This window comes from Alligator sinensis, unplaced genomic scaffold, assembly GCF_000455745.1.
Source record: "Alligator sinensis unplaced genomic scaffold, ASM45574v1 scaffold166_1, whole genome shotgun sequence".
Lineage (NCBI taxonomy): Eukaryota > Metazoa > Chordata > Crocodylia > Alligatoridae > Alligator > Alligator sinensis.
In genome coordinates, this window is record NW_005842098.1 from 278,911 (window position 1) to 304,549 (window position 25,639).

At 40.0% G+C, this 25,639-nt stretch overlaps 1 protein-coding gene across 9 annotated transcripts in view; it reads right to left on the minus strand.

Annotated features, from left to right (window-relative positions):
- The window catches only part of ATF7IP (activating transcription factor 7 interacting protein), a 159,032-nt gene that overhangs the window by 15,153 nt on the left and 118,240 nt on the right, over positions 1-25,639 (minus strand). For 8 of the 9 annotated variants that reach the window (XM_014520217.2, XM_014520221.2, XM_025204800.1 and 5 more), the window contains 3 exons: positions 15,880-15,958; positions 2,436-2,594; positions 1,038-1,223 (listed from right to left, as the gene is read on the minus strand). In XM_014520217.2, the coding sequence (XP_014375703.1) occupies positions 1,038-1,223; positions 2,436-2,594; positions 15,880-15,958 (424 nt within the window). The remainder of the gene's footprint in view (positions 1-1,037; positions 1,224-2,435; positions 2,595-15,879; positions 15,959-25,639) is intronic. The other variant, XM_025204799.1, reaches the window with a different exon arrangement.

A 25,639-nucleotide genomic window follows, 5' to 3' on the forward strand; every position in this document is an offset into this window, starting at 1 on the left:
AAAGAGACTTGGGGGTCATCATTGACCACAAGATGAACATGAGCCTGCAATGCGATGCGGCGGCTAGTAAAGCGACCAAAACGCTGGCTTGCATCCATAGATGCTTCTCAAGCAAATCCCGGGACGTCATTCTCCCCCTGTACTCGGCCTTAGTGAGGCCGCCGCTGGAGTACTGTGTCCAGTTTTGGGCTCCACAATTCAAAAAGGATGTGGAGAAGCTTGAGAGAGTCCAGAGAAGAGCCACGCGCATGATCAGAGGTCAGGGAAGCAGACCCTACGATGACAGGCTGAGAGCCCTGGGGCTCTTTAGCCTGAAAAAGCGCAGGCTCAGGGGTGATCTGATGGCCACCTACAAGTTTATCAGGGGTGACCACCAGCATCTGGGGGAACGTTTGTTCACCAGAGCGCCCCAAGGGATGACGAGGTCGAATGGTCACAAACTACTTCAAGATCGTTTCAGGCTGGACATAAGGAAGAATTTCTTTACTGTCCGAGCCCCCAAGGTCTGGAACAGCCTGCCACCAGAGGTGGTTCAAGCGCCTTCATTGAACACCTTCAAGATGAAACTGGATGCTTATCTTGCTGGGATCCTATGACCCCGGCTGACTTCCTGCCCTTTGGGCAGGGGGCTGGACTCGATGATCTTCCGAGGTCCCTTCCAGCCCTAATGTCTATGAAATCTATGAAATACAAGATTTCCTATTTCCCAGTCAGGGTATCTTAACAGAAATCTCTAGCCAACCAGATGTTTAATTACATTACGTGCTCACAAATGGTTTGGGCAAATCATCCCAAAGTGCATGCAAGGGAGTGTCACTGACTGCAATGACTCCAGTTCAACCTTCCCTCATCCACATGTTTGCATGAGGGGTACTTTCAAGTAAGCATAGTCTTAATGGCACGAGATTCACTCATGTCTTTGTAAACTGAAAATTCATCCCACAACTTTGCATGGCACTGTTAAAAAAATCCAAGCAAACAAATCTGATATTATCAAGATACACTGAACAAAGATGTACATGAAAAGGGACTCTTACCTCCACTCTGTGGGTTGACCTGCCTTAAACCAGGGCTCTGCATGACAGCTCCTCTCACAGGATTCGGAGCTGGAGGTGCAGGAAGAGTAGTATAGACCACCTGGTGGTTAGCAGGAGCTCGTGGTACAGGGAGCCTTGCAGCAGTCTGAGTCACTGGACGATGGGTTACATTCACTGTTGTCGGAGCTGGAGGAAGGGGAGGAAGAGGTGGGGCAGGGAAGAAAGGACATCACACACTGAAGTTAGAAGTAGTCCCAAATTGGAGTCAAAGATTAAAATGAGATCCCATTTCAGAATGCAGACATCTTAAATGACTGAGCTGAGCAAAGCAATAGCAGTCTTTATGAACCTCAACTAGTTGCATGTGTTTTTAGGAAGAGATTAAGAGGATATAGCAGATCATGGTCTAAGCAAAACTGAAATATTTTTGTCATTTCCTTAACATTTGGAAATGGCAAAATACATGTAATTTCTAGGTAAAAAAAGGCAATCGTTATAGGATACCCCAAAAAGTAAAGTTGAGGCCAAAGAATAAAATTTTAGCAGGACTGCAAACACTCCAAAATGGACACACTTTACTACTAATTGCACTTCTTCTTCAAAATACTAGTTAAATTCTGATTCCAAGTGCTATTGTGGGAAAGCCAGGCTAGTAGGAGAGTCAGCAAGATAGATTTCTGCAGAGCCCTCAGCAATCAAACAATTTCGTGGCTAACTGGACATTTTTCCTTTGCATCCTTTTGACTTTGAGTCATGCTGTAAAGATGAATAAGCTTGCCTTAGTGTCAAGACTTGCACAGCAGCCACAGAATCTATTATTAAAGTCATCCGCAATCCAAAGAACTGTGTCTGCTGCCATGCCACACATGCATGGCAGGAAGCACAATTGGGATCTGATCCCTGATCTCACAAATCATGTGCTATTGTTGATGCAGAGGGAGCCTTGGATTGTGATCTCAGGCTCCCTCTGCACCACCATATAGCAAGCTGGGGGCCTGGTGTTCACCCGGCTTGCAAAGCTGGTCAGCTGACTGGTGCTCTCACCTGCAGGAGTGCACAAGAGCCAAGGGCTCCCATGTATTCCTAGTCACAAATGACAACCCGCTAACTAGCACTCCTAGCCTCAGGAGCACACTGGAGTCTTGACATACGCTTGGTTAATCACATCTTAGGTGTAATGTTTGCCAGGGGCCTGACAGCAAGTCGTTGGACTTGTTATTCTGGTGTCGCTCTTTCAGTTATTCAAACCCTGCAGCTGGTAGGGTACCTAGTACCTGAACACCCCTCCCTTGGACAGCTACTTATACCTTTTAGTGGCCTCTCCAGCTGCCTTTCACATGGCCAACAATGTTAAAAGACAAATTACCACATGCATAGAACTATCCAAAAGGAAGTTACCTGTAGGTAGTACATGTATGGTGGTCTGGGAAGGTCCACTTGTTGGCACACCTGTCTGCTGCAGAGGAGCCGTCTGCAAAGGCTGCAAGGGGCGAGCCACGGGTTGGGTGGATAGGCCCGTTCCAGACACACCTGATGGATTCTGCTTTTTGGCATCTGCTTCAAAAACAGAATGAAACTGTAGACAGTAGCGAACAGAATCTGAAAAGCCATCGGGTCATTCTAGGTACTTTCCCTGCCTCTCTTGAATCGCAAAAAAAAAGAGTCTCACACTATGCTTGCCAGTGTGGGGGCTCTTCCATATTTTCATTCTTCAAGCTATTATGAAAAAAATCCTCTTAAGGACCTGACTCGTCATCCTGATCTGAGACTCTAAATATTTCATTCTGTTATCACCACAAAATGCTTGACAGTCCACTGACAGTTCAGAGCCAAAAACCCATGAAGCCTCTGGCTTCTTTACTATTCATTTCATCCAAGAAGAGCACAGACCGACTGCAGATGCTTCCTCAGCCTGACAGAGTGTTAGTGCCCAAAAGCTTGCAAAGAAGAATTTTTTCCAATTACTGGAGTTGGTCTAATAAAAGATATCAGATTTACCCAAAGAACCTTGTCTGCCTTTGTCCTTAGACCAACACGGCTAGAACCTATACTCATGTTACTCCTGCAACGTTTAAATACCTCAAGCAGTGATCTTTCAACCACCTCCAACTGAAAAATCTCTTCCACAACTCAACAATTATGCATTATTTTTTAATTCAGTAAAGACATGGTGTACTTTGCTGAATAACTGTTATCATGCTTCAGAATTTCCCCACTCCTAATACTGGCTGACATGCATGCTCTCTCCTACTGAATTCATTCCTTTTAGCCCAAAATTAATTTAACTGCATTTCTCTTTTAGAATTCCTTCCAATGTTTTTTTTTCTAAGAATGATATAAATTATGATGCTCTTCCTTACATCAAGATGCTGCTTACCTTGCCCTGCTGGAGGATGCAGAGAAATCATACCAAGTAAAACACCCTTACAGGCTTTAGTAAAAGCAAGTTAAAATGAAGTATATTGCAATTCCTTCATCTACAAGGCTAATGAGGAAGAGAGGAGACATCTGATCTGCTCCTAGATGTCTTGGATGCTGTAAGCAGATGGGGGAGGGATGTGTGAGGGGTGAGAGAGGCAGCTACAATGAAAAAGTGAGTTTTCTAGTGCCAAAAACCCCACATAAACAAGCGTGCCGAGGAAAGCTTTAATGGTTCTCCCAAAAGACCTGGACTGACAAGTGTGCTTCTAGCACTTATTTCAACAGCCCATCCAGAATTTTAAAATGCGAAGAATCAGACAAAATCAGTACTAGGCTCTTAATAAAGTACCAGTACATAATGGTGATAGGAAACAACATGCTTTTTAAGGTGACAAGGGTCTACATTAACTCCATTAAAAGGTAGTAAAAACTGTTAGTTTCAAGCTTCAGGCCAACACAAAACCTGAAGAATACTCAAAGTGTTTCCACTCTTCAGAGTTATTTTTATGGCCTTACCAAGAGGTTTCAATGAAATAAAACAGCTGCTCTAAGGAAACAAAGCAAAGAGAATCCTTACCAAAAAATCTGACCTTGGTTTTGACCTAATAAATTTTAACACCAACAGCAAATAGTCTTAAGCAGTACCCTTCAGAAGCTGTTCTGTGGCAGTACAAAAATACTGTTAAAGACCACTTGAACAAAAATGCAATTAAAAACATTACGAATTTACAATCTTACTATTTTCCTACAGTTGGACTACTCAGTAGGTTTCGGCGATGTTACTCAAAGGACAAAGTAGCAGTGAGCGAAGAATGGAAACCTTTTAGAACAGGTGGGCAAAAAATGGCCCGCGGGCCACATCCGGCCCACCAGCTGATTGGATTGGGCCCGCAGGCAGGCACCCACCAATATACTGTATCCAGCCCTGCTTGCGGCTACCCCTGCTGCACTCTGCCAGGGGCCGTGTCCTGCCTGGGGCAGGGCATGCTGCGCTCCTAGCCTCCTCCGCCAGCAGGCAAAGCTTCTGAGCAGGGTGCCTGCTGTTGCTGCTGCCCAGGGAATGGCTGGGCTCCCCCAGCCTCCAGCAACTCCTCCTCCTGTCCCTGCTGCAGCGCTCTGGGCAGCAGGTAGGAAGGGGAAGCTACAGCGTTGAGGGGAACGGGGTGGGCTCTGCCTGCAGCTCACTCTGGTCCTGCTCAGGCTGGGCAGGAGCGTGTGTAGATGGAGGAGAGAGTAGGGGTGGGGGGGAACGGGGGACGGGGACGAAGAAGCTTGGCTGCTCACAAAGTCCTGATGGGCAGGCAGGGACAGAAAGGAGGGGGGGAGCAGCAGCAGAAGCCAGCGTGCACTTGGTGCAGCTCTGCCAGGCACGCACCCGAGAGAAAAGCAACGGCAGCAGGAGCCAGCACAGGCTCGGCTGCAGCCCTGCCAGGCAGATGTGGGACAGAGACTAAGAGAGCTCGTGATGCCAGACTCGGCTCCCTGCCCCCCTCCCCTCACGCAGGGGCTTCTATTGGTGCCAGCCAGGAGCTGCTTTCCTGCCCTTTGCAGCGCACTGCAAGCCAGGCAGGCAGCGCCGAGCCCCTCCCCTCTCCCACGCCTGCAGAGGGGCTGGGCTGAGCCACATCACAAAGAGCAGGCAGGGGGAAGCCCCCACACACACTCACCCAACCCACCTACACCCCACACATACCCAACACCCCTACCCCCTCCATACCCACATACACACCAAACTGTCCCACACCCCCCAACCACATACATCCCACACACATACTCCCACACCCTGACCCCCACCATACCCACACCCCACATACACAGACATGCACCCATACCCTAAATACACCCTACACCTCAACCACACCCCCCCACCTCTCCACATATTCACCCCCACCCCCTCAAACCCCTACTTCCAAAAGTCCCACTCTGACACTGAAACAGTCATTTTCCCCACTCCCCAACCACACACCCCACATATACACCTCAACCCCCCCACACCATACCTACACACCTCACACCAACCCCCCCACACTCTTCCAACTGCCCCTGCACCATACCCACAGCCCACACATATCCCCCCAACCACACCCTTCTCTCCTACCCCTCCACACACAATATACAAGCAAACCCCCACCCCTAAAAGGAGTACTTCCTGGACAAGGGGAGAGATCGCAGTGGCAAAGGTCAAGGGTTAGGGAGCAGGGCCACCCTTGCGGCCCTTGACGCCTCACCAAAACTCGTTAAGCAGCCCTCCAGCCAAAATAATTGTCTGCCCCCGTTTTAGAATGAAAGTGCTTTAAGGCAAACAAAGGTGAAGATCTATTTCATAAAAACAGGAACTATTTCACAGAAACTGCCTGTGTGCCTGCCTTCATTAACTTAGCCCTCGCATAACAGCAAGGTATGGCTGGCATCCTATAAGCCATTGCTTACTTAGTGCTAACTTGTTTGTGTGTCTATGCCCTAAGACATCTTTTGACTACTTTCAAACGTTAACTTTTTGCACAGAAAACCAAAGATTTCCCCACAATCAAGAAGTTATTTTGTTCTCTCCAGAAAGGCAGCCCATTGGTGAGGGCTACACCAGTTCACTACAAAAATGGTATCAAATTGCTAAATATTTGCACAAAAAAGGGCAGTGGACAGCCATGTTATAGTGAGGAATTTAGATGTTATGGATGTACTGAAACCAATGAGCTAGAGATGAAAGTCTATAAATCCCATTACTAAGAACCCAAATCTTTTTCAAATAGTCTTATCTAGAAACAACAGCTTGTAAAAAGATGGTATTTCTGTGACAACGTGCTTCAGATTAATTGCACAGTTTTATTAAAATAATCAAACTAAGCCTCTTAAAATTTTAGTTTCCCAGTCATTAAATTTAAAAGTAAATAGATTTATTCAACCCAAATTCTAGTTTATAAATAAAACCGCTATAGTAATCTACAAAAGAAATTCACTTTGATAGTAAGAATAACTAGATACAGCATGATAAAATTAACAAATGGTTATGAACAATAAAAATAGCAGTTATGTAACAGAAGTGAAAAGGGTAAACTCTCAAATAAATAAAAGAAACTGAAACCAGAAAAATAGGTGAATTTGTACCTGCAGTACCTAAACTGAATAGTTAAAAACATTTTTAGAAAAAGAACAAGTACAAAGGGAACTACTTTTCTGATCCCCATTTCATGTACATCACATTTATCAAAAAACCTATGAATGCTTAACCTTTGCTTGAGAAAGTCAGAGAACTGCAGAAGAGCTTACTGTGCTCCTGCGCAGTCCCAAGTGTCATTGATAAATCAAGAGATCAGTTCAGATTCAAGAATGTTCTGTTGTAAATTATTCCTGGAGAGGAAAAACCACAACTGCTCTTCAGACAACAGGTTTAGCTAGCAGCACCCGCAGCCAAACGTGCATGCGTTTAAACATAAATTAGCATACTGACAGTGGAAGCAAAACTCAGTGCTTAATGGAGTTAACCTGCGACAGATTACTGTTCTCTATCACAGAACATTGTAACAATGGGCGTATGCAACTCCAAGTCTATTGAGCAATGATTTTTTATTAAATTTATCAAATAAGAGTAGCTAGAAAACAGAAAATATAGCACAAAGCCAAGAAAGCAAAAACAATAATTCAACTACAGACCTGTTTATGGCCTGATCTCAGTAGCAAAAATAAGAACAATGTTTGAAGGAAAGAATGCAGACATGGAGTTAAGTGAAAAACAAGATAGGTTTTACCAGTAGCATCAGTTACTTGAGCCATGCTATTTGAACATCTTTGTCTGGTAAAAGAATGGGTATCTACTCAACTCCCACAACTACATTAACATACTGCACACAATACCACATGGGAAATTATTAAACTGCAGAATATCATTATTAGTACAGGAACTGTAATGTAGATAAGGAACTAGCTAAAGGGAAGACAATGATGGGTAGTTCTGAAAACAGAAAAACTGGGGTGGAGAGGAATTAATTGTGGTAATTCCTAAAGGATTAGTTTTGCGATTGATCTTCTTTAACATCTTTATTTAATGTTGACACAATAAGCAGAAATGTGTTAATGGAACTAGCTGATGAAACAACGCTGGGCAGCACAGCCAACACAGAGGACAACTGAATTATCACAAAAGAAGAAGATGACGACCTTGGCATTACAGTAATAAGAACAGGATGAAATTCAATAGCTCAAAACGCAAGGTCACGTATTTAAAGACTAACGAGGAATTCTACTATGTTTTGGAAATGACTGAGGAGGAGAAAGACTCGAGTGAAGAGTAACTGAGCCACTAATGCAATGTATCTATGATAAAGATAACTATTACCTTAGGATTCATATCAGATTACTTAATTTCAGCAGACACAGGGAAGAACTAAATGCCACTATACAAGGTGCCAGTAAGACCGTTTATCTCAAATACTATATGTTCTACTCACCCATATGCCACAAAGATAAACTTAAACTAAAACAGGTGCAGAGAAGGGCTTCGATGACCATCAGGAGAATGAAGAATCCATCTTATGTAAAGAATACTAAAAGGATTTGCTTTGAGCAAAGCAAAGCAAAGGCTGACAGGCAACTTGATTGCTTTATACAGTATAGATATATCAGAGTCGGTGAAGGGGAATGAGCTATTTAAATTAAAGACCAATCCTGGCACAGAACAAAGCTATATGAACTGGTCATGAATAAAATTGGGCTGGAAACTAGAATAACTTTTTAAACTATCGAAAACGGGGAACAACCAATCTGGAACAGCCTTCCAATAGAAACACTTGAACATGGACCACCTTTTTGCCATACGTGTATACCGCCTACTACACTGATACTTGAACAAAAAAAGACTAGGGCTCCTAGGTGCAAAGCTAACAAATTAATTTTAAGGTGTGGCCTGATAAAAATTTATGTATGGGATCATATGGATGTAGTTAACTGGACTTGATGACTCAGGAAATCCTTTCCAGCCCCATTTCTTCCTATGGAATCTCTGACTCAAATGTTACTATGAATTCAATTATTTTTTAAAATGTTTAAGCAACTTACAGTTTGGATCTAAATGGCAGTCTATATACACAGCACATTCTAGGTAGGAATATGAGCTGAGTTCTAACGTGAAGTTCTTAGGCAAACAGAGGAAGAAAAAAAGGGAGAGAAAATTATACACCCATACACATATATATATTTTTTAAATTTTTCACCTCCCACTACTCCCTACAATCTTCAACTTGGATAAAAGGGGCAAAGTAAGTTCATGGAAGTCATACTTGCAGGTTATGGTCTGCAAATATTTTCATGTACTATGGCAGCATAATATGCATGGGTTCCCAGAAATAAATGGGCTATCTGCCTCCTCTTTGTACATTTGTTGACAATGTAACAGTATCAGGAAAGTTATCTACCACTTAGCTTACTTGTTTCTTGTACATGTCAACTCTACAGAAAGAATACTAGTTTAAAGGCTACTATTTAGATAATAAAATCAAAGGCTGCCATTTATCTAATTATCTGCCTAAACTCCTATGAACATAGATAGGTTTCTCCCCTCATATGAAGTTCGGTTTCCTTCAACTTGTTCTCCCATGTAAAAGAACACGGTCACATCTCAGTGTTATGGTTCATACTCAGGAATCAGGCACCTTTGCTATCACTATTGAATTCTATTTCCTGATGTGCCCTTAATGACATTTTCTCTTCTGTTTCTAGACACCTGGATTTCTGGACAGCATTTCCTTTTTTTTTTTTTTTTTTTTTTTTTTTAGAAGAGTCAGATGTTTGTTGAAACATTAAAACCCCTTGCTTACTTAATTTAGATTTCACCATTCTTAGACCGGGGGACAAGCTTATATGCATGAGAAAAAAAAACCTCAGCTGACCCAGAGAGCAGGGAGCTGAATAATCGCATCCTTGAGTTATTTCCAGAGCGATGAGGATTTCTACATTATCCTCTATGCTTAAGTAAAATATACAAATGTGAGTACTAATGACATTGGTTTGAAATCTTGTTGGGAGGCCTGCATTTCTCTCTGGATAGTCTATGCATCTTACAATATAGTCTCTATTTTAGCTGTACTGTCAACATAAGAAAATGGAAATTCCATTTTAAGAGCCCCAACATAGTGCTATGTTTAACAGGAAATCTACTGTATGGTAGACAACCTTCCTCTCATATTTTTTTCATCATGTTTCCTGACAATATGTACAAATTCTGAAGTGCCTGTGGGTCTCAGTCCTATCAGCTGGTTTATGAAAGGAAAAGAACGTTATTTTCTCACTTGGTTTTGTTGGTCCACACACCAGCTCAGACAGATCCATCTCTTTGGAACTTAGGACCAGAAAACAGCAGCTGGCTAATCAGGAACAAAGTTGTGATACTCTCTGCTGGAAAATTCCTCCCATGTTGTAATTTCAGGTTTGAATCTTACAACAAAATTTCAGACTTTTGGAGTAATTGTTTATAAGGAGATAACGGGAATCTATACCAGATACAGGAATTTAGGGAAAGGATATATGAATATCACCCTCTAAGAGTGTTGGAATTGTGGGAGTGACCTAGTTAAAGGAATGACTTTATGGAGGTGTCCAATGGAGGAACTGTTTAATATCAGACATATCTTTCCAAGAGCTGAAAGATTTTCAAACAGGTTTTCTCATTTAAAGGATATGAAGATTATCTTACTTGTTTTTCCTAAGGCACCTGATTACATTCAGTTAAAGCTCGACGATGTTAAAATGCACACCATATTTGAGGATGTTTCACTGGCAGAGAATGCTGTTATAAGCGTTGTTTGTTTTTTGCTGCAGGAAGACAAGTGCTAACAAGAAACATGTTTGTAATGTTGCTTCATTTTTGTGGTTGTGAAGTATTTAAGTTGGAAGGATAATGAAGCAAGATACAGCTGTCTTTTCACAAAATTGAAAATTTTAAGGCTGTGTTTACTAATACTGCTATTTCCTAATTTTCAAAGGTGTTTGTCCTTTGTGAATAACACAAACCAGAGTCTGCAACAGAGTTTAAGTTCTGCCAAAAAAAACAATTCACTTTCTGACTGATACCACTGTACCTGGGTCCTGGCCACTGAGCCTAGACAGGTCCAAAAATGACAGAGTCTATTAAACACTGAAGCTTGTTCTGCTATAGTGTTTTTCAAGGAGAAGCTTAGGTCTGGTAAGAAACAGATGGGCAACTGACTTATAGAGGTTCACACTATGATCGAAAGCCTGAGGCGTCTATACTTAAAGCAAGTGAAAATTCTTTTGGGATTTTTTTTTTAAAGTAGGACTAGTGGCAAGAGGTGTAAGGTACTGCAGTCATTTTGGTGCAGACCCTTCTCTCACAGCATGTTGAAGCAAAAGAATGAAGAGTTTTGGCACCCTCCACTTCATTGCACTGGCCTGCTGCTGTTTGTCAATTTAACGGACCAAAACAAAATGACACAATGGTAGCCTTCCATTAACAAGGGTTCTTTGAGATGTTGTAAAAATCTGTAGAGATCTCACTGCAGGTGCCAGTGCAACTCTGTATGAGAGACTGGACTTTTAGCTTGCAGATCTGTCTGATCTGTATGTGCCCCATATGCTGCTTCCTACTCCTTTATAAGAGGATACAAGCTGTAACCCTTCTCTGTTCCCTTGAATTCAAAGCTTGTGTTACTGAGGATACGTAAAATTGAAATGGAATGTGGAATCCACATTGATTATATCATCACAAAGACCCATCCATTACTATAAGAGAGCAGATCTTTCTTTGAGTGTTTATCTCTGGTGAGCCAGTTGTATCAGACTTGCAGGATGGTGAAAGGAGGGAGTTTAAGCTTCAGTCAGTTAAAAAAATGATTACAGTACTGTTCCCCCAAAGTTGGCACTGCCAGGGCAAAACATTTAACAGGATTCTGCTGAGGTTGCTCCATTTTGCAGTTTTCTGAGGTTGGCACATCCCTCGAGCAGTAGATATTCTGACAGAACAGGTTTGGAGGAAGAAGCTCATGAAATGACTGGAAATTCATTAGCTGAACCACTGAGATTCTCCAGCAAGGTGGTTTAGCCTTTAAATGTCCTGAAAATAGTGCAAAAAAGACAATGAGACAACTAGAAAGACTGAGGACTATCAATGCGACATAGCAACGTTTGGGAAATAGCCAGAATCTGCACAGCTTTTCTCCCAGCCTTGAGTGCAGTTTTGGGAAGACAACCAGCAAGATAAAGTGGTTTGGGTGGAATTCTGAGACCACTTTCGGGACGAATTGGAGATGTGGTCCCAATACCATCCTGTCGTCCTAAAAGTATACGGAAGGTGACGGTGGCATGAAGGCTCAGGGATTACTGGCTTGCCATCCTGAGGCGATGGCCATCTTTACGATACAGTTGTGTACAAAACATTAGGGAAGTTTCAAAGACATGCTTTATGAGTGTCAGAAAAATAGTGTTGAGATTCATGAGGGGGAAATATTTCTAATTAAAGAGTAAATATGAAGGAGGTCCCTGAGGGATCTGATACCTCTGTATGTGAGAAAACTGAGTATGACTGTAGTAGAGTATGATATGCAGAAACTGACTGGATAAATTCAGAAAGGAAAATCAAAGGCCTTATGAGCAGGATGGAGTTGAAGATCTTTGGTATCTACTGAGTCTCTCATTTACTGAGAGGACAATCCTGACTAGATGAGAAGCTGAAAGGTTGCAAAACAGCTCATCAGGTCAATCACTGATGTTTTTGTCTCTGGAATCCCAGGAACCCTCATAAGGAACTCCTGGAAGAATTTGAAGTCATCACACGCTGATACTAAAGCCAAAGATACTGCTTTATCAGGAAATGAAGATGAGAGATAATGTGATAATTAATGCCAGTTCTTCCTGCCAGTTAATTAATGCCAGTTACTCTGGTGTCAGGAACCAGAATCAATGATTGGGAGAGTCGTCTCTTTCTCTTCAAGTGAGATGGAGACCAACTTCTTGATAGAGAATACCGTCAATTTCAACTGGGTCACAACAGAATATCACTAAAGTACAGATGGTTTGCTGGATACTGACCAGTCGTGTCAGGTCTGACACACCACTGGGCAGCTGAGCCCTTTAGGGAAACCTAGCAGATTTCACTGTGGTGTCAACTGCTGACCTCAGGGAAGAGTTTTCTACCTAAGGATGGCAAGGGTGTATACCTCAACAATAGCGAGGAGGCACAGATCCTCTTTAGGTATGGGGCAAAAAGAGCATGATGCTCTCAGTACCAATGTCTGTAATGGCAGAGACAGGCAGTATGGTACACACTGGCTGTTTTTGATGTCTATCACAGAGGTGGAGTCCAGGGGAGAACAATGACACCAATGCCTTGCTAGAGTTGGAACTGGTACCCATGGGCTCCTATGTGCCACTAACTTCTTCCTTACTCTAGCCCTCAGTGGTATGTAGGACTCAACAGATTTACTTCAGAGCATTTACAGGATCTTCTTTAGGGGCATACACAGACCACTGGGTGGACTGTTTGCATCTTAGTTCACAGCATCCTCCTCCTTTAGCGATGGACTGACAACAGAAGTGTTTATGGTGGCTTTGGTGCTATTGACGTTGGACCCAGCTTTGATGCTGAAACTGCTGGCACCAGATCTGTCTGTGCCAAGCTTTGGTTTTGCTTACCTACTATACAGGATACTGGATGATGCTCACTTGTCTACTAGGAGGATACAAGGGCTCACTTCAGGGTCAGAAACAGTCCATGAAGGTCTCATCAGAATACAGAGCGTCCTCCTCACATCTGGTACGTTCCCAGCAGAGAACACTAGGTATACTGAAAGTGTACTCAAGGTCAGGCAACTCTCATAGGGAGAAGCATCTACTGTGTCCTTTTTAAAGGAAACAGCCCGTCACAAAACAGACAGGGCTGGAACTCCATAGGTTTCAAAACTACTACATTAAGAAGCCTTTATAGGAAGGTCTAACCATGAAGCATTTGATCCAGACAGAAAACCACTTAGCTATAGTCCCCACACTCCTTAAGTAAGGATGACATCAATGAACCATAACCATCAGCTGCCTGTGTCCACCTTTGATCAGATTTAGATTAAAATAGCAATGAAGAACTTTGATTAGCTGATTATAATGTAAGCAGATAAATTATACACTGTCATTTCAATTAGACACGATAATCTTCTCTGTCATATCTGGGAAACAAATAGTAATATTTAGCACTTTTTCAGCATTTTTCATAGGTAACCGTCTTCACTCTACACACAAGGAAACGAAGGCACAGAACACTGAAGTGACTTCCCACCTGAGTCTTTTGCCCTTTCCACAACTTCCTTAATTTCATTTAGACTAAAAAGTGATCACTTTGGGCAGAATTTCTGGAACTCTTGAGAAAACATCATCTGTTCTGGCACTGAATAAACCAAATTTAAAAAGGTGGCCGATCTTTTGTCAATTAAAAGTTTGTGACTGCCATTTGATAAGATTCATTTTCATCTTTCACAATCTTACTCAATTCCCTCTATGGTCTCATCTTTACAGGGTAATAATAAATGTGGTATAATGAATAGGTAAGATGAACTAAGAAAACGCATAGAAAACTGACCTGTAACGCAACAGCTAACCATTGGAAACCCTCCTTAATAGAGTTTTCAATAATTGAGTCTACTTAGGGATCTATCCCTGATAACTGGGAAAAACATCTTTTTGCTGAAGACTAGTCTTGATTGTACAAAAGATAAGCTATAAGAAGAATGTATTAAAGGGAGGCTATAAGAAGTGCCAACTTTTTTTTTTGCTTAAGTAAAGAATTACTTCCTTCTACACTCTTCCTGAGTTATAGGAATATTCTTATTGGAAAGTGTAAAACCACAAGAAATTTTTTTTGCCTTCCCCGAGAGGTGCATACATGTTCCATTAGGAGTTCTGACAGCAAGCAACAGGAGACAGAGGTTGCAGACTCATGTACATTTTGAGCTGTTTCAAAGGGGGAACGTTTCAAAAGGGCGGTTACATTCTAATTGTTACATGTAAATGACCTAAGAACTACAGAAAAAGCACAAAATACCTCTAACTTTAACCCAGCATCACCTACATCTGTCCACTCGTGAAAACATCATTTCACTTGGAAGAGGAATCAAGAGATGTGTCAGAGGACTTAGAACCTATAGCATGTAATAATAAATCTGCAGACAGATTATAGAGAGCTAAAGATGAAGTTGGAGGGCTCTTTAACAGTCACAACAGACTCTGCAGCTCCTGAAGGTAGAGTATATATTAATATACAGTCCAGAAGGTAGTTTATAACTGGGCCTGGAAATATATACCATTTTTTTCTTTTGGAAGATTCCTATAATCCTTTTAGTTACTGAAGATAAGATGGGCTCTTACAAAATAAATAGATTGTAAAGCCAAATGGCCAGATTGAAAGAAGTTGTGAAAAAAGTTATCTAGGTGTTTCTTTGGTGTAAAGTTACCTTTTACTGGTAAAAAAACATATTAGAGCTGGTTGTCACAGTCATCTGATCTACTGTACAACAAACGTCTCCCCAAACCCTATTTGTCTTCTTTGGTATTTTTGTTAGTTTATTAATTTGACTGCACAAGTGTTAACTATCTTTTTAATTGAAAACCAAGATTCAGTGATGACAGCAGTAAAAAGTTCTAACCTCCTATGCTACAGCTTCTAGTATTTCCAGCAGTGGTGATGAATTATAGCTATGGAATTTGTTGGTGTAAATGAAGCCAAAGAGAAGTTGCATGATTTTTTATTACACTTGGCCCCATACTTTTCCATCACTTGAATCCTTTCTGATGCTAACATAATACTGCTCTTTTATTCAAGGAAATACTACTATATTTTTAATACTTTCTAAAAACAGAGGGGAAACACACTAAGGTAAGATGAAAGTCCCCAAAAACCCCCTATGTAAAATCTTTTTAGTGTAGCAATAATAGTGCAGATGTCTCGAGAAAACTGACTTTTCAGTGACCAGATTTCAACAAACAGTATACCTTTGAGTCCCATACAATTCAAAATGTTCATTCTAACTGGCTTAAGCATCTGGTTTCCTGCTAAGTGCAATTTATTTAAAATCTTTAATTATAGAGACATTCTCCTGAAAGCTAGGAATCCCCCCCATACACAATCCTTATATATAATTCCAGATTGTGGCTCAAATCTTTTCACAATTACCTGAGTTTAAAAGTTGTAAGTGCACGCATGCTTCCTTAAGAGAGAGCAATGAAGAGTTCTGAGCAGCTCTGGTGCCACCAGAGAATAACACTGTTATAGTTTCCCTGTCATCATCCCCTGCCCCTCCCTAAGACTGATGTATAATCCTCCAAAAGGCAGTAGGTACTTGTTTCTCTGGATTATCCTTCAGTATCAATGGGATGAAATACTAAGAGTAGCAATTTTTTCTCCTTGATAAAAGTGTGCCTTTAAACTTACCTTGGGAAGAGCCATCATCTTCATCATCCAGTGTGAGATCTATGACACCTCCAGAATCACTTCCTGCGACCTTTCCACTCTGAAAGACAAAACTCCTGCATTTTGCAAAGGCAACTCCAGGGAACACAAAGAAGGTGTGCAGACTGAACTTTAAATAAAAAGCAGCTCAAAACTGAAGCACTCTGCTTAGAGAGGGTGTAATGATAACGGGCAGAAGGAAACCGGAATTTAATTCCCAAGGAGTGGGCAGAAGGAACAGAATAATTGGTGCGCAATACAATATTATTTAAATAATTTTAAAATGTTGGTATGATGTAGTAACAAGACTGCTGGTAGAAGACTGAGTTTTTTTTACTATATACTGTATATTAATGTGGGACTTTCCATATAAGAATCTCAGTGTTCTACTACAAAAGTCACAGCAGACTACATTGTCCGGAGAAATTATAGGAAGCTTTGGTGATGCTACAAGGAAACAAGAGCAGTGGCAGAGTGGTTTTAACCACCAGAAAACATATTGGAATAAGCAGTTCAGTTTGTCTCCAATGTAATTAACTTCACAATGAGAAAGGGAAAAACTGCATAGGGATCTGTAGGTTTATAGGGCATGCCAATTAGACAACTATAAATGTGAACAGCATTCTACAGTCTTTTTATTACTTTCGTTTTTAACAATGTTATAATGTTGAACTGACCTACAGATGTGGAGCAATTTGGAATCACCCTTTTAAAGATAATGAACAAAACAACTTTTTTGACCTTCATGAAGGCTCAATGCTATAATACTCTCCAGCAGTGGAGTCGTCAACCTTTTTTTCATTTGTGGACCTCTAAAAAAAATTGAATGGAGGTGCAGACCCCTGTGAATTGTAAAGTGTGAGTAGTCACATACTTTTGATTGATCATAGCCATCTTTTGATTGATCAGTCATTTATTTATTTTACCCATTTCTGCCAACCCTTAGAGATAGTCTGCTGGTCCCTCATGGGGTCTGCAGACCACCGGTTGAAAAACCATTGCTCTAGAGTATTGCTAGAACAGAGATGACTAGCCTCTGAATCAAAGGGCTTTCCTTGGATATTCAGGCCTTTTTATCCATGACAGGAAATGCAGTAAAGTACATCTTTCGAGATCTCTACACACACGTTTGGAGATGTAGTCTGTGATGTGAACTCCTGGTTCTTTAAGCCTCCTGAAAGCTTTTGAATCGTCTTGGTTTATGTAGGTGGCATACAGATATGTTTCTGGAGTATATTAAAACAGCTACGGATTCAGGAACCAAGCTAACTCCCAACTTCTTTGGGACATATGGGCCAAGTGCGACCATAATTGATTTTATTGAAGAATGAACATAAAATAAGTGGTATGGGACAGAGTTTCATGTATTGCCAGTTGAAATGTCAACAAGTCCGAGAAGGTGAAAAATAGTCAGTGCTGTCAAACAAGAACACACACACACAGTTGTTTTCTTTATGCATGACCTGGATATTGCTTTCCCTGAAGACTGCCACTGTTACTGCTAACATCTTTGTGAAAATCCTACATGAACCAAGACTAAATCTGAGGAAGAAATTTTTTCTGCTGAGGGCAAAGGAAGAGCAACCTAGAATCCCATCAGATTTCTGTGTACCTAAATGGATTTGTTGACCATTGAATTCTTCTGCTCTGTGACTTATAATAGAAGGATTTCCACCTGGAGTTTTCTTTATCAAATGAATTGATCAACTCATCTGAGGGTTTAGACACAATACTTTTCCCCTGATTATTTGATTAGCATGAAAGAGAGAAGAGATTCCCTTCAACTGTGAGGAGATGGAAGGCAGATAATGCATTATCCCTGTTAACTAATTCTTTTCTGAGAGGAAGGAGAAAGGGGAGTCACTAAGGAGTCAAAGGAAGAAGAAAACTAAAATGCTTAACCCCAATATAGTTTACAGATTTATCAGTTTGAAGTGATTTTCTTTCAGTCCTTCTGCCCTAATGAATTTAAGATCCTTAGATAAACCTCTAGAGAAGAGAAAGGAACTAGCACAGAAAGAGTCTTGGGAGGCCAACTTAACCTATGCTATTCAGCTAACACACTTGCAAAGTTGAATTTGGGGAGTTTGAAAGACCAGAACTGGGAATAAATTCTAATCATAGTATCACAGGAAGGGACCTCAGGAGCCAATGCCATGTTCAAGGCAGGATCATCCATCCCTATCTAAACATTAACTATTTATTTATTTTACCCATTTTTTAAAACTAACTAGGATGCAGATGTCATTTCTCCAGGTAATCTATTTCAGCCAACCTCATAGTTAAAGTTCTTGCTCGTATCCAACCTAAATTTCCCTTGTTGCAATTTAAGACCATTATTTCTTGTTCTGTTTCCTGCAGGTGCAGAAAACAATCTATCACCCCCTCTTTACAATTATCCTTCAAATATCTGAAGACTGCCATCAAATCCCCTTAGATGTCTCTTCTCCAGACTAAATAATGCCAGTTCTTCCAACTTTTCCTCACAAATCTAGTAGGACTAGAGTGTTGTTGTAGCTGTGACAGTCCAGGAAAAGTATGAGGCAAGGATTTTTTGGTGATACTGTATCTTTTAATGGACCAACTGTATAGTTGTATAGCACCTGGACAAACTTTTGGTTACACCTTTTAGTCTTGTGCAGAATATCCCAAAAGATCATTTCCCTCAAAGGAAAGACCAAAAAAAGAGTTTAGCACCACAGTTGCCTGTCTACGGTCTCACCTGAAGTGATGAGTGTCCGTTATTGTCTGTTGTTACCAGGATCAGGATTTTGATTCTTTAGAGCAGTGAGTGGTGACCAACCTTTTGTACTGGCGTGCCACAAGTTGAGCTCTTCCCTTTCCTCAAATGTCCCCAAAGGTGTACCTGATAAAAGTTTGTACTCTGGGCACTGGAGTCGAGACAAGGGGGCTTGAGTCTCTGGCCATACGGAACAGAACGGGAACAAAATGCTGCTACGAGATGTGTCACTGCCAGGACCCTTCCCTGGCCTCACAACTACTGGTTTTATATTGCGAATAACTCTCCAAAGCCCAGAATTTGGTGGCACCTGCAGTGCCACAGGTAAATTAACTTGGTTCATGGTGATGACACCTGACATATCCTCTTGCCACAGCATCCTGTCCCCCATTCCACACCACCAGAAACTCAACTCCCCCTGCCTCCCTTCTATTGGTCCCTTTTACTGAGCGCTCAGGTATGGTGTGCCATACACACCTGTTGTCTATACCACTCCAGTTTGTATGTGATCCTCTAAAGCAGGAGTTGCTAAACTGAGTTGACAAGTGGAGGGGGAGGGAGAGAGGGAGGACGGCGGTGAAGTATTACTTAACTCTACCTAGGTGGCATAAAATTTCCAGGTTCTTGCAGAGTTCCTGAATCCAGAAAAAATAAGCAATATAGAACATATAAGGAATCAGATATCCAAGCACTAACTCATAAGATTTGAGGAATCAGCTATCTAAGCGCCAATTCATACTGCTTTTGTAAAGTGAAGTGTAATTTCTTCACAAATGACGAAACCTTCTGCCTAATACAAAATAGGATATTTTCACAAATGGAATGGCCAGTTGGTCAATCGTTCAAGGAGGATCGTCACTTTTACAATGTGATAGGAATGGGATGGAGAGACTGTAAGGAACTTTGACTACTTCAAACCAGACTATCGTGGCCAAGTTCTTGGGGGAGAAGAAATATTTTCCTGTTTTTTCAAGGAAATATCTTGTATTACTTGACCCCACCCTCCACCTTTTTAATTGAAGGAATGTGTTTTGAATAAGAAGTGGGTAAGGGGACCTGGATCACTGTGATCTGTGGCATATAACAGAATAAAGGAAACACTCTATGTGAGACCCCATGAGCATCAAAGCTAAAAGTGACCGAACTTGAAAAGCTTTATGGTCTTCTTTAACAGCAACAGATCCACTCTGCTACATCTACTTTCTTGAATCCCTCTCCGAAAGCACTGCTGCCTATTCATCTTCACAACAAAACAGAACAGAAATGAACTATTCAAATTATAACTGGCACTTTTTGAAATTTGTGTTTCTATGGTCTACTCAGACATTTTACATCATGAGAACTTGGTATCTTTTAATATCTAATGGTCCTATATTTGCTTCTGTAATAATGCCCTTTCCACAGAGTTTAGAAGAAAACATTTGATTTTGGCTGATTATAATAATCGTTTTATACTAGTACGGTTAACATTTTCTCAATTTCTATTTAAAGGAACCTTTTCCTAGTTTATGAACTTAACTGACAATATGTTATGTCCTTAAAATTAATATAAAAGGTCTTCTTGAATATGACTTCTTTTAAAAAACAATTACAGGGATTCAGTAAGCAAAATAAAAGCCTTGTGGAAAGTAATCTTTATACTGTCTTTTCCAGGTCTTATTCAGACAGTTTATATGTTTGCTTTTTCAAATTGGTGTGGTGAAATAAATCAATTCATGGCAAAGTGAAGCTCTCCAGACTAGTAAGTTTTCCTTCGAGGTCTACTGTGGAGTCATTTGAACAATATTAGTAATGCCAGGTGGAACTGCATAGGAGAAGTATGGGCAAGCAAGAAGACAAAGAGGCAAGACAGGATAATAAAAGTAAAGGGAAAATAAAAAGAGAAGGAACGTAAAGGTAGAGGAAGAAATAAAAGGGAGAAGCAGGAGAAAAATAAGAGGCTGAAGATGAAACCCAGTAACGATCACCTTCTCTGACCAACTATATTGTGCAAGTGCTCCATGCTAGCACTAGTTTTCTCATTCAGCCTTGCCCATTTTATTTGTAATGCATGGCGAAGTGGAGTGAGAAGAAACTACACACCCAGGAGGCAGTACTTTATTTATGTAAATCCCTCTTAAAAATTCATTTCTTTAGCAGTGAAGAGCTACCTAAACTTCCCTTCCAGTGCCACCTTATGTCTATAAAGTGGTATGCATATCTATGGGACCTGGGCCTCTGCTCAGCTGGCTTGCCAGGTGTTGCAGGCAGAGCAGTGTGTAAAGGAAGAAGAGCATACTGACAACAGCTTTTTCATATGACCAGCAAGATCAGAGTAGACAAAGGGGAAGACATGAGGCAGGACTAGAGGAAGAAAAAAAAGTACAAAGTCCAGAAGATCTTCAGACTCATGAACAAAACTTGGCAATTCTGGTTTTATGGATTTAATTCAGAGCCTCCATTAAAGACAGTCTAAACTTATAAGGTTCAATGCAGTGCTTTAAAAGGCGCATAATGAAAAGCAGGTATAAACTGTATTTGAAAATACAAAATTTTTTAATATTTATATTTAAAAGTTGGCAGTCTTGAGGCTTCTGCTGAAGACAGCTCTTTTACTAAAAAGGGATCTGTGGCACTGGCTGTTCTTTAAATCCATTTTCAGAGATTACATTTGCTGGAAACATGCTTACTGTCTTCTAGCTCAAGAATCTCTAAACAGGTGACTGTAGTGAAAAAAGTTAGATTTTAAGTGTGAACTACAAAAGGCTCAATAACAAGGGGTTTGTGCTCAAAATTTTGTACACCTCCAAATAAAAGAATGACGAAATCCCCTGCCTCCCCCAATTTTAGCTGAACATTTCTTTTTAAAAAGAAAACTGCAGCAATGACAATCACTTGCACCGACCAACAGGATAGGCCTTGGGAAGGGTGGTACTAAATAAAAGCAAGAGTAGAGAGATATTTGGAGACTTTCTGGAAATAGTGCCACACAAATGGTGATAGAAGACAAGAATACACTACACATTTTAAGAAAGAACAACTTTTTGTGGAATTAGGGTGCCTGAAGCTAACTTGTTAAAAGTTTACAGTTACATTAACCTGAACTGGTAATGAAATTCCTTTATTTTGGGAGGCTGCGATAACATTTATCTTCAGTAAAATTTGGGTAAGGGTTAATAATACTTCAAAAATTGGCAATTTTTCTGAAAGACGTGTATCCAAGTCCCACAACACAATGAAAAGCAACTTCAGGTGCTTCACTGATTCTGAAGTTACTCCTCCCCCATCCCTTGGCATTTGGAGACAGTAGAACTGGTTATGACAAAGCTAGAACTTTATGTAAGTTTTGGACATTCTGTCTGATGCTCTCTGGAAAATGCGCTGAAGGGGAAGACGGACTCTCAGCTCTCCACCAGCAGCTTTTTCAGACTACAATTACTATGAATGAGTTATTAACAATCTAAAAAAAAACAACAAACAAACAAACAAAAAAAAACAAAAACAAAAACAAAAAAAAAAACCAAAAGAAAAAAAAAGAAAAAAAAGGCAGCAACTTTTTTTTTGGAGGGGGCAGGGGAATCTTTATAGGCAAAGAATTAGATAAAAGAAATTTAAGGTTAAATGGTGTGGTAGCTGCCTGTTTGATCAAGACAGCTACAACTGTAATAATCAACACGAGGAGATGTATAATAAATATTAATAGCAAATACCTTTTTTTTTTGAGAAAAATCCAAGCTACACATAGTATAATCTTTATCACTGAAAAACCGTCAGTATTTTGGCATGGTATGCATCAAAACACTGGAGGTTAACTGGGTGCTCAAATTGTAAATAATATACTATGCTCGGTTTTAAATCTGTTTTGGTATTATATAACGCCATGGTCCACTAATCACATCAAAGTAACAATGCACTGTTATTAATGTAATGTAATGCCACCTGCTTCTTTTTTTTTTTTAAACAAAGTTTAAATATAAAATTAAAAAAATTGAAAACAATTTACAATACAAAACTGAAAATTAATTCCAGACTAGAAAAGATTCAGAGTCTAAAGGCTAGCTGTGGCAGGCCCACAGTATAAAGACAATTATTATTGTTGCTGTTAGCAGTTCCTACAAGCACAAAAAAAGAGATTAAATAAATTCAGAGTGCTCTAAAACAGACACAGTTGTGCAGCATTATAACATCACAATCATACAAGACGCACCAAGGCGTTATATAATAGCAAAATCACATTTAAAATATTGGGGGGGGGGGGGTTAAAACTGGGTGTACTCTGCTTATGTACCATGTTTTGGAGTCTGGTACTGAATCCCTTCTTATCTGTGTATGGAACTCATCATTTCAGGCTACACACACACACCCACCCACCCCTCAACATAAACAAACAGCACCATTTAACACGTAGCAAATGCTATTTAATATTCCAGCCTTGCAAAACTGTCATGAAAATTTACCAACCCAAATATCAGATCTATTTGCCATTCCTTACATACACAAAGATGAAAATGATCATAATGAAAAAGCTAATAGGTTATTTGTCTGGTACTCCAGGCAAGTAGAATTTCACATGGCTGAAATACTTGCTACCACAGGGCAGATGTACACAGACAGAGCACATATTCTAGCAAAAGACTTTTTCTGTATTATCTTTAGGAAGAGACTACAATGTTCCCCTTACTCTCATTTAGAACTGCTTATTACTTTGTTCAAAACAGGAACAAAGCAGCAAGAACAAAAGGATCAAAGAAAGAGGGACCAGCAGAATAACCAGTTTTAATACACCCCTATTTATTATATACCCTTTCATTACATTACTGCAAATAGCATAAGTTGGCTCTACTTCAATAGGTTTAAGATTCTTCATTATCCCACAATTATAAAATTTACTAGAACCTAAAAGTAAGATCTTTGGCTTAATTTTAACTCCAACAAGAAAATGTTAAGGAAAAAGCCACTGACCATGCTTCAAAACAGTTTCTCTCACTGCCTGCTGTGGCTTGGCTTTTTCTGAATAGCGTAGTTAAAAGGGTATATAATACACACATGCACATACATCCCTATTTAGTGTCTGGCACTCTTGTAAGGTGAAACATTTACTTTGCTCTCTCAAAAGCTATCATTTCCAAAAAAAGATAAATAATAATATAGAAAGGGTACTATGAATTATGAAAGATCCCAGTACTGAACCAATGGGATCTATACACACATATACACACACACATACTAAATTAATTTAAACCTCTCTCATATATATATCCCCCCCCCCGATAGGTTTAATTTAAATTTAATGCAGCCCATTTGTACCTATTACCAATGACTTACACAATAGAACAACGGGATGAATGTCTAGCTTGAAATCAGCTGTATAAACATTAGTAAGTTTGCCTGTTGTTGAAAATTGCTGTCAGTAATTGGGGTAGTTCATAAAGCACAGAGATGGTCTTGGGAAGAGGTGTCATTTTAAATTTAGGAGTTTTAAAAAGAGAACCACTTTATCCAATAGCACTGCATACTGTTGAATAGGGCAGGACTCATATAGGATTGGGTCCAGGTTAGTACAGGTTGTGCTCCCCAGTTTCTAAATCTTAGATGTAGACTTGATCACAAGTAAAGGTTCCACCTTACAGGTTAGAACTAACTGAATTTTAGCAACACAAACAGAAATCCAATATCAAAGACATACAATCCAACTGTCTTGTTTTACATACATAAATATACATGTTTATTTTCAGTGAAAAAAACATGAAATGCAAGAAAACACGTTTACCTGTAATGTTCAACAATATATGAAACTGAAAGCTGCTTATAAATCTTTAAAACTGATATATCCACTCTAATCACATTGTTTACCCAACAGGCTCTACATTCACAAAGTTCTGTCTCAGTGAAGGGAAGGGGATAAAGGTTGTAAATATATTTTATTTATTAACATGTTATCAAGTGAATTTAGAACTGCCAGCAACATGGCCTCCATAAAGCTTTATTAAATACCCAAACAAATCAAGTAGTGTTGGAAACAATGGGAAATGAAACGGGCCAGTATTTTTCATCATGTTAGTTAAAAGAAATACAACGCACAGATAAGAAAGACATGGACTCGGAAGACTAAGATACACCGCAGGCTAGGAGAAATTAAAGTGCTCAACTGACACAAGGGTGCCCACCCTTAAAACAGATGAAGATTTTATCCCATAATTTTTAATGCAACTATTCAAGTTTGTTCACTTATAACTTAATCACGTCTTTCATCCTTATAATAAAAAAACAATATAATAAATTTACTCTATATGCTATAGTTGTATGTTTATATATAATACATTACATATATTATATATAAATCTAGTATATGTACTGGGATTCACAAAAAATATATATTTCCCAAAACATTGTAAACATTAGCAATGTAATTTTAAAAAAAGCATTTGTCTCCATATAACCAACCAATAATATACACCTCTAAATATGGTAAAAAGTGCCTGCCATATCTTCAAAAAAAAATCACACTTTTAGGACTTGAGGCACTGGGAGGGCTGTGAGCAAGGAACAGTGACTGGATAATAAGAGCAATCCTTTCTATAGCTTTGTGTGTAGAGAAGATAAACGTTAAGAGAATTTAACAAAGGACCTAAACAAATTTAATAGGCTTTCTTCTCTCCTCTCTCCATATTTTCTTTTGGGGTGAGAAGTGAGTGAGTGACCAAGCAAGCACGCACATGGAAGGGCTGGAAGAGAACTAGATCAGCTTCAAGGTGAAGCCCCTTGGAACACTTGCTGCTTACTGGTAGCTCTGGTTATGCTGAACTGATTAAGTATATACACATTGGGGAAGCATGAGTGCAGCACAGAAAGACAGACATGCTACACTAGAACAAGTAACTATGATAATTTCAACCAAGATCCTCAGAAATTCGGCATTTTAGACTATTATAATTCCAGGAGGCGGGGCAGAGCAGGATGGCAGTGAGAAAGGTGTGAGAGAATTAGAAAAAAGTGCACGCAATGACAAAAATTGATTTTCTA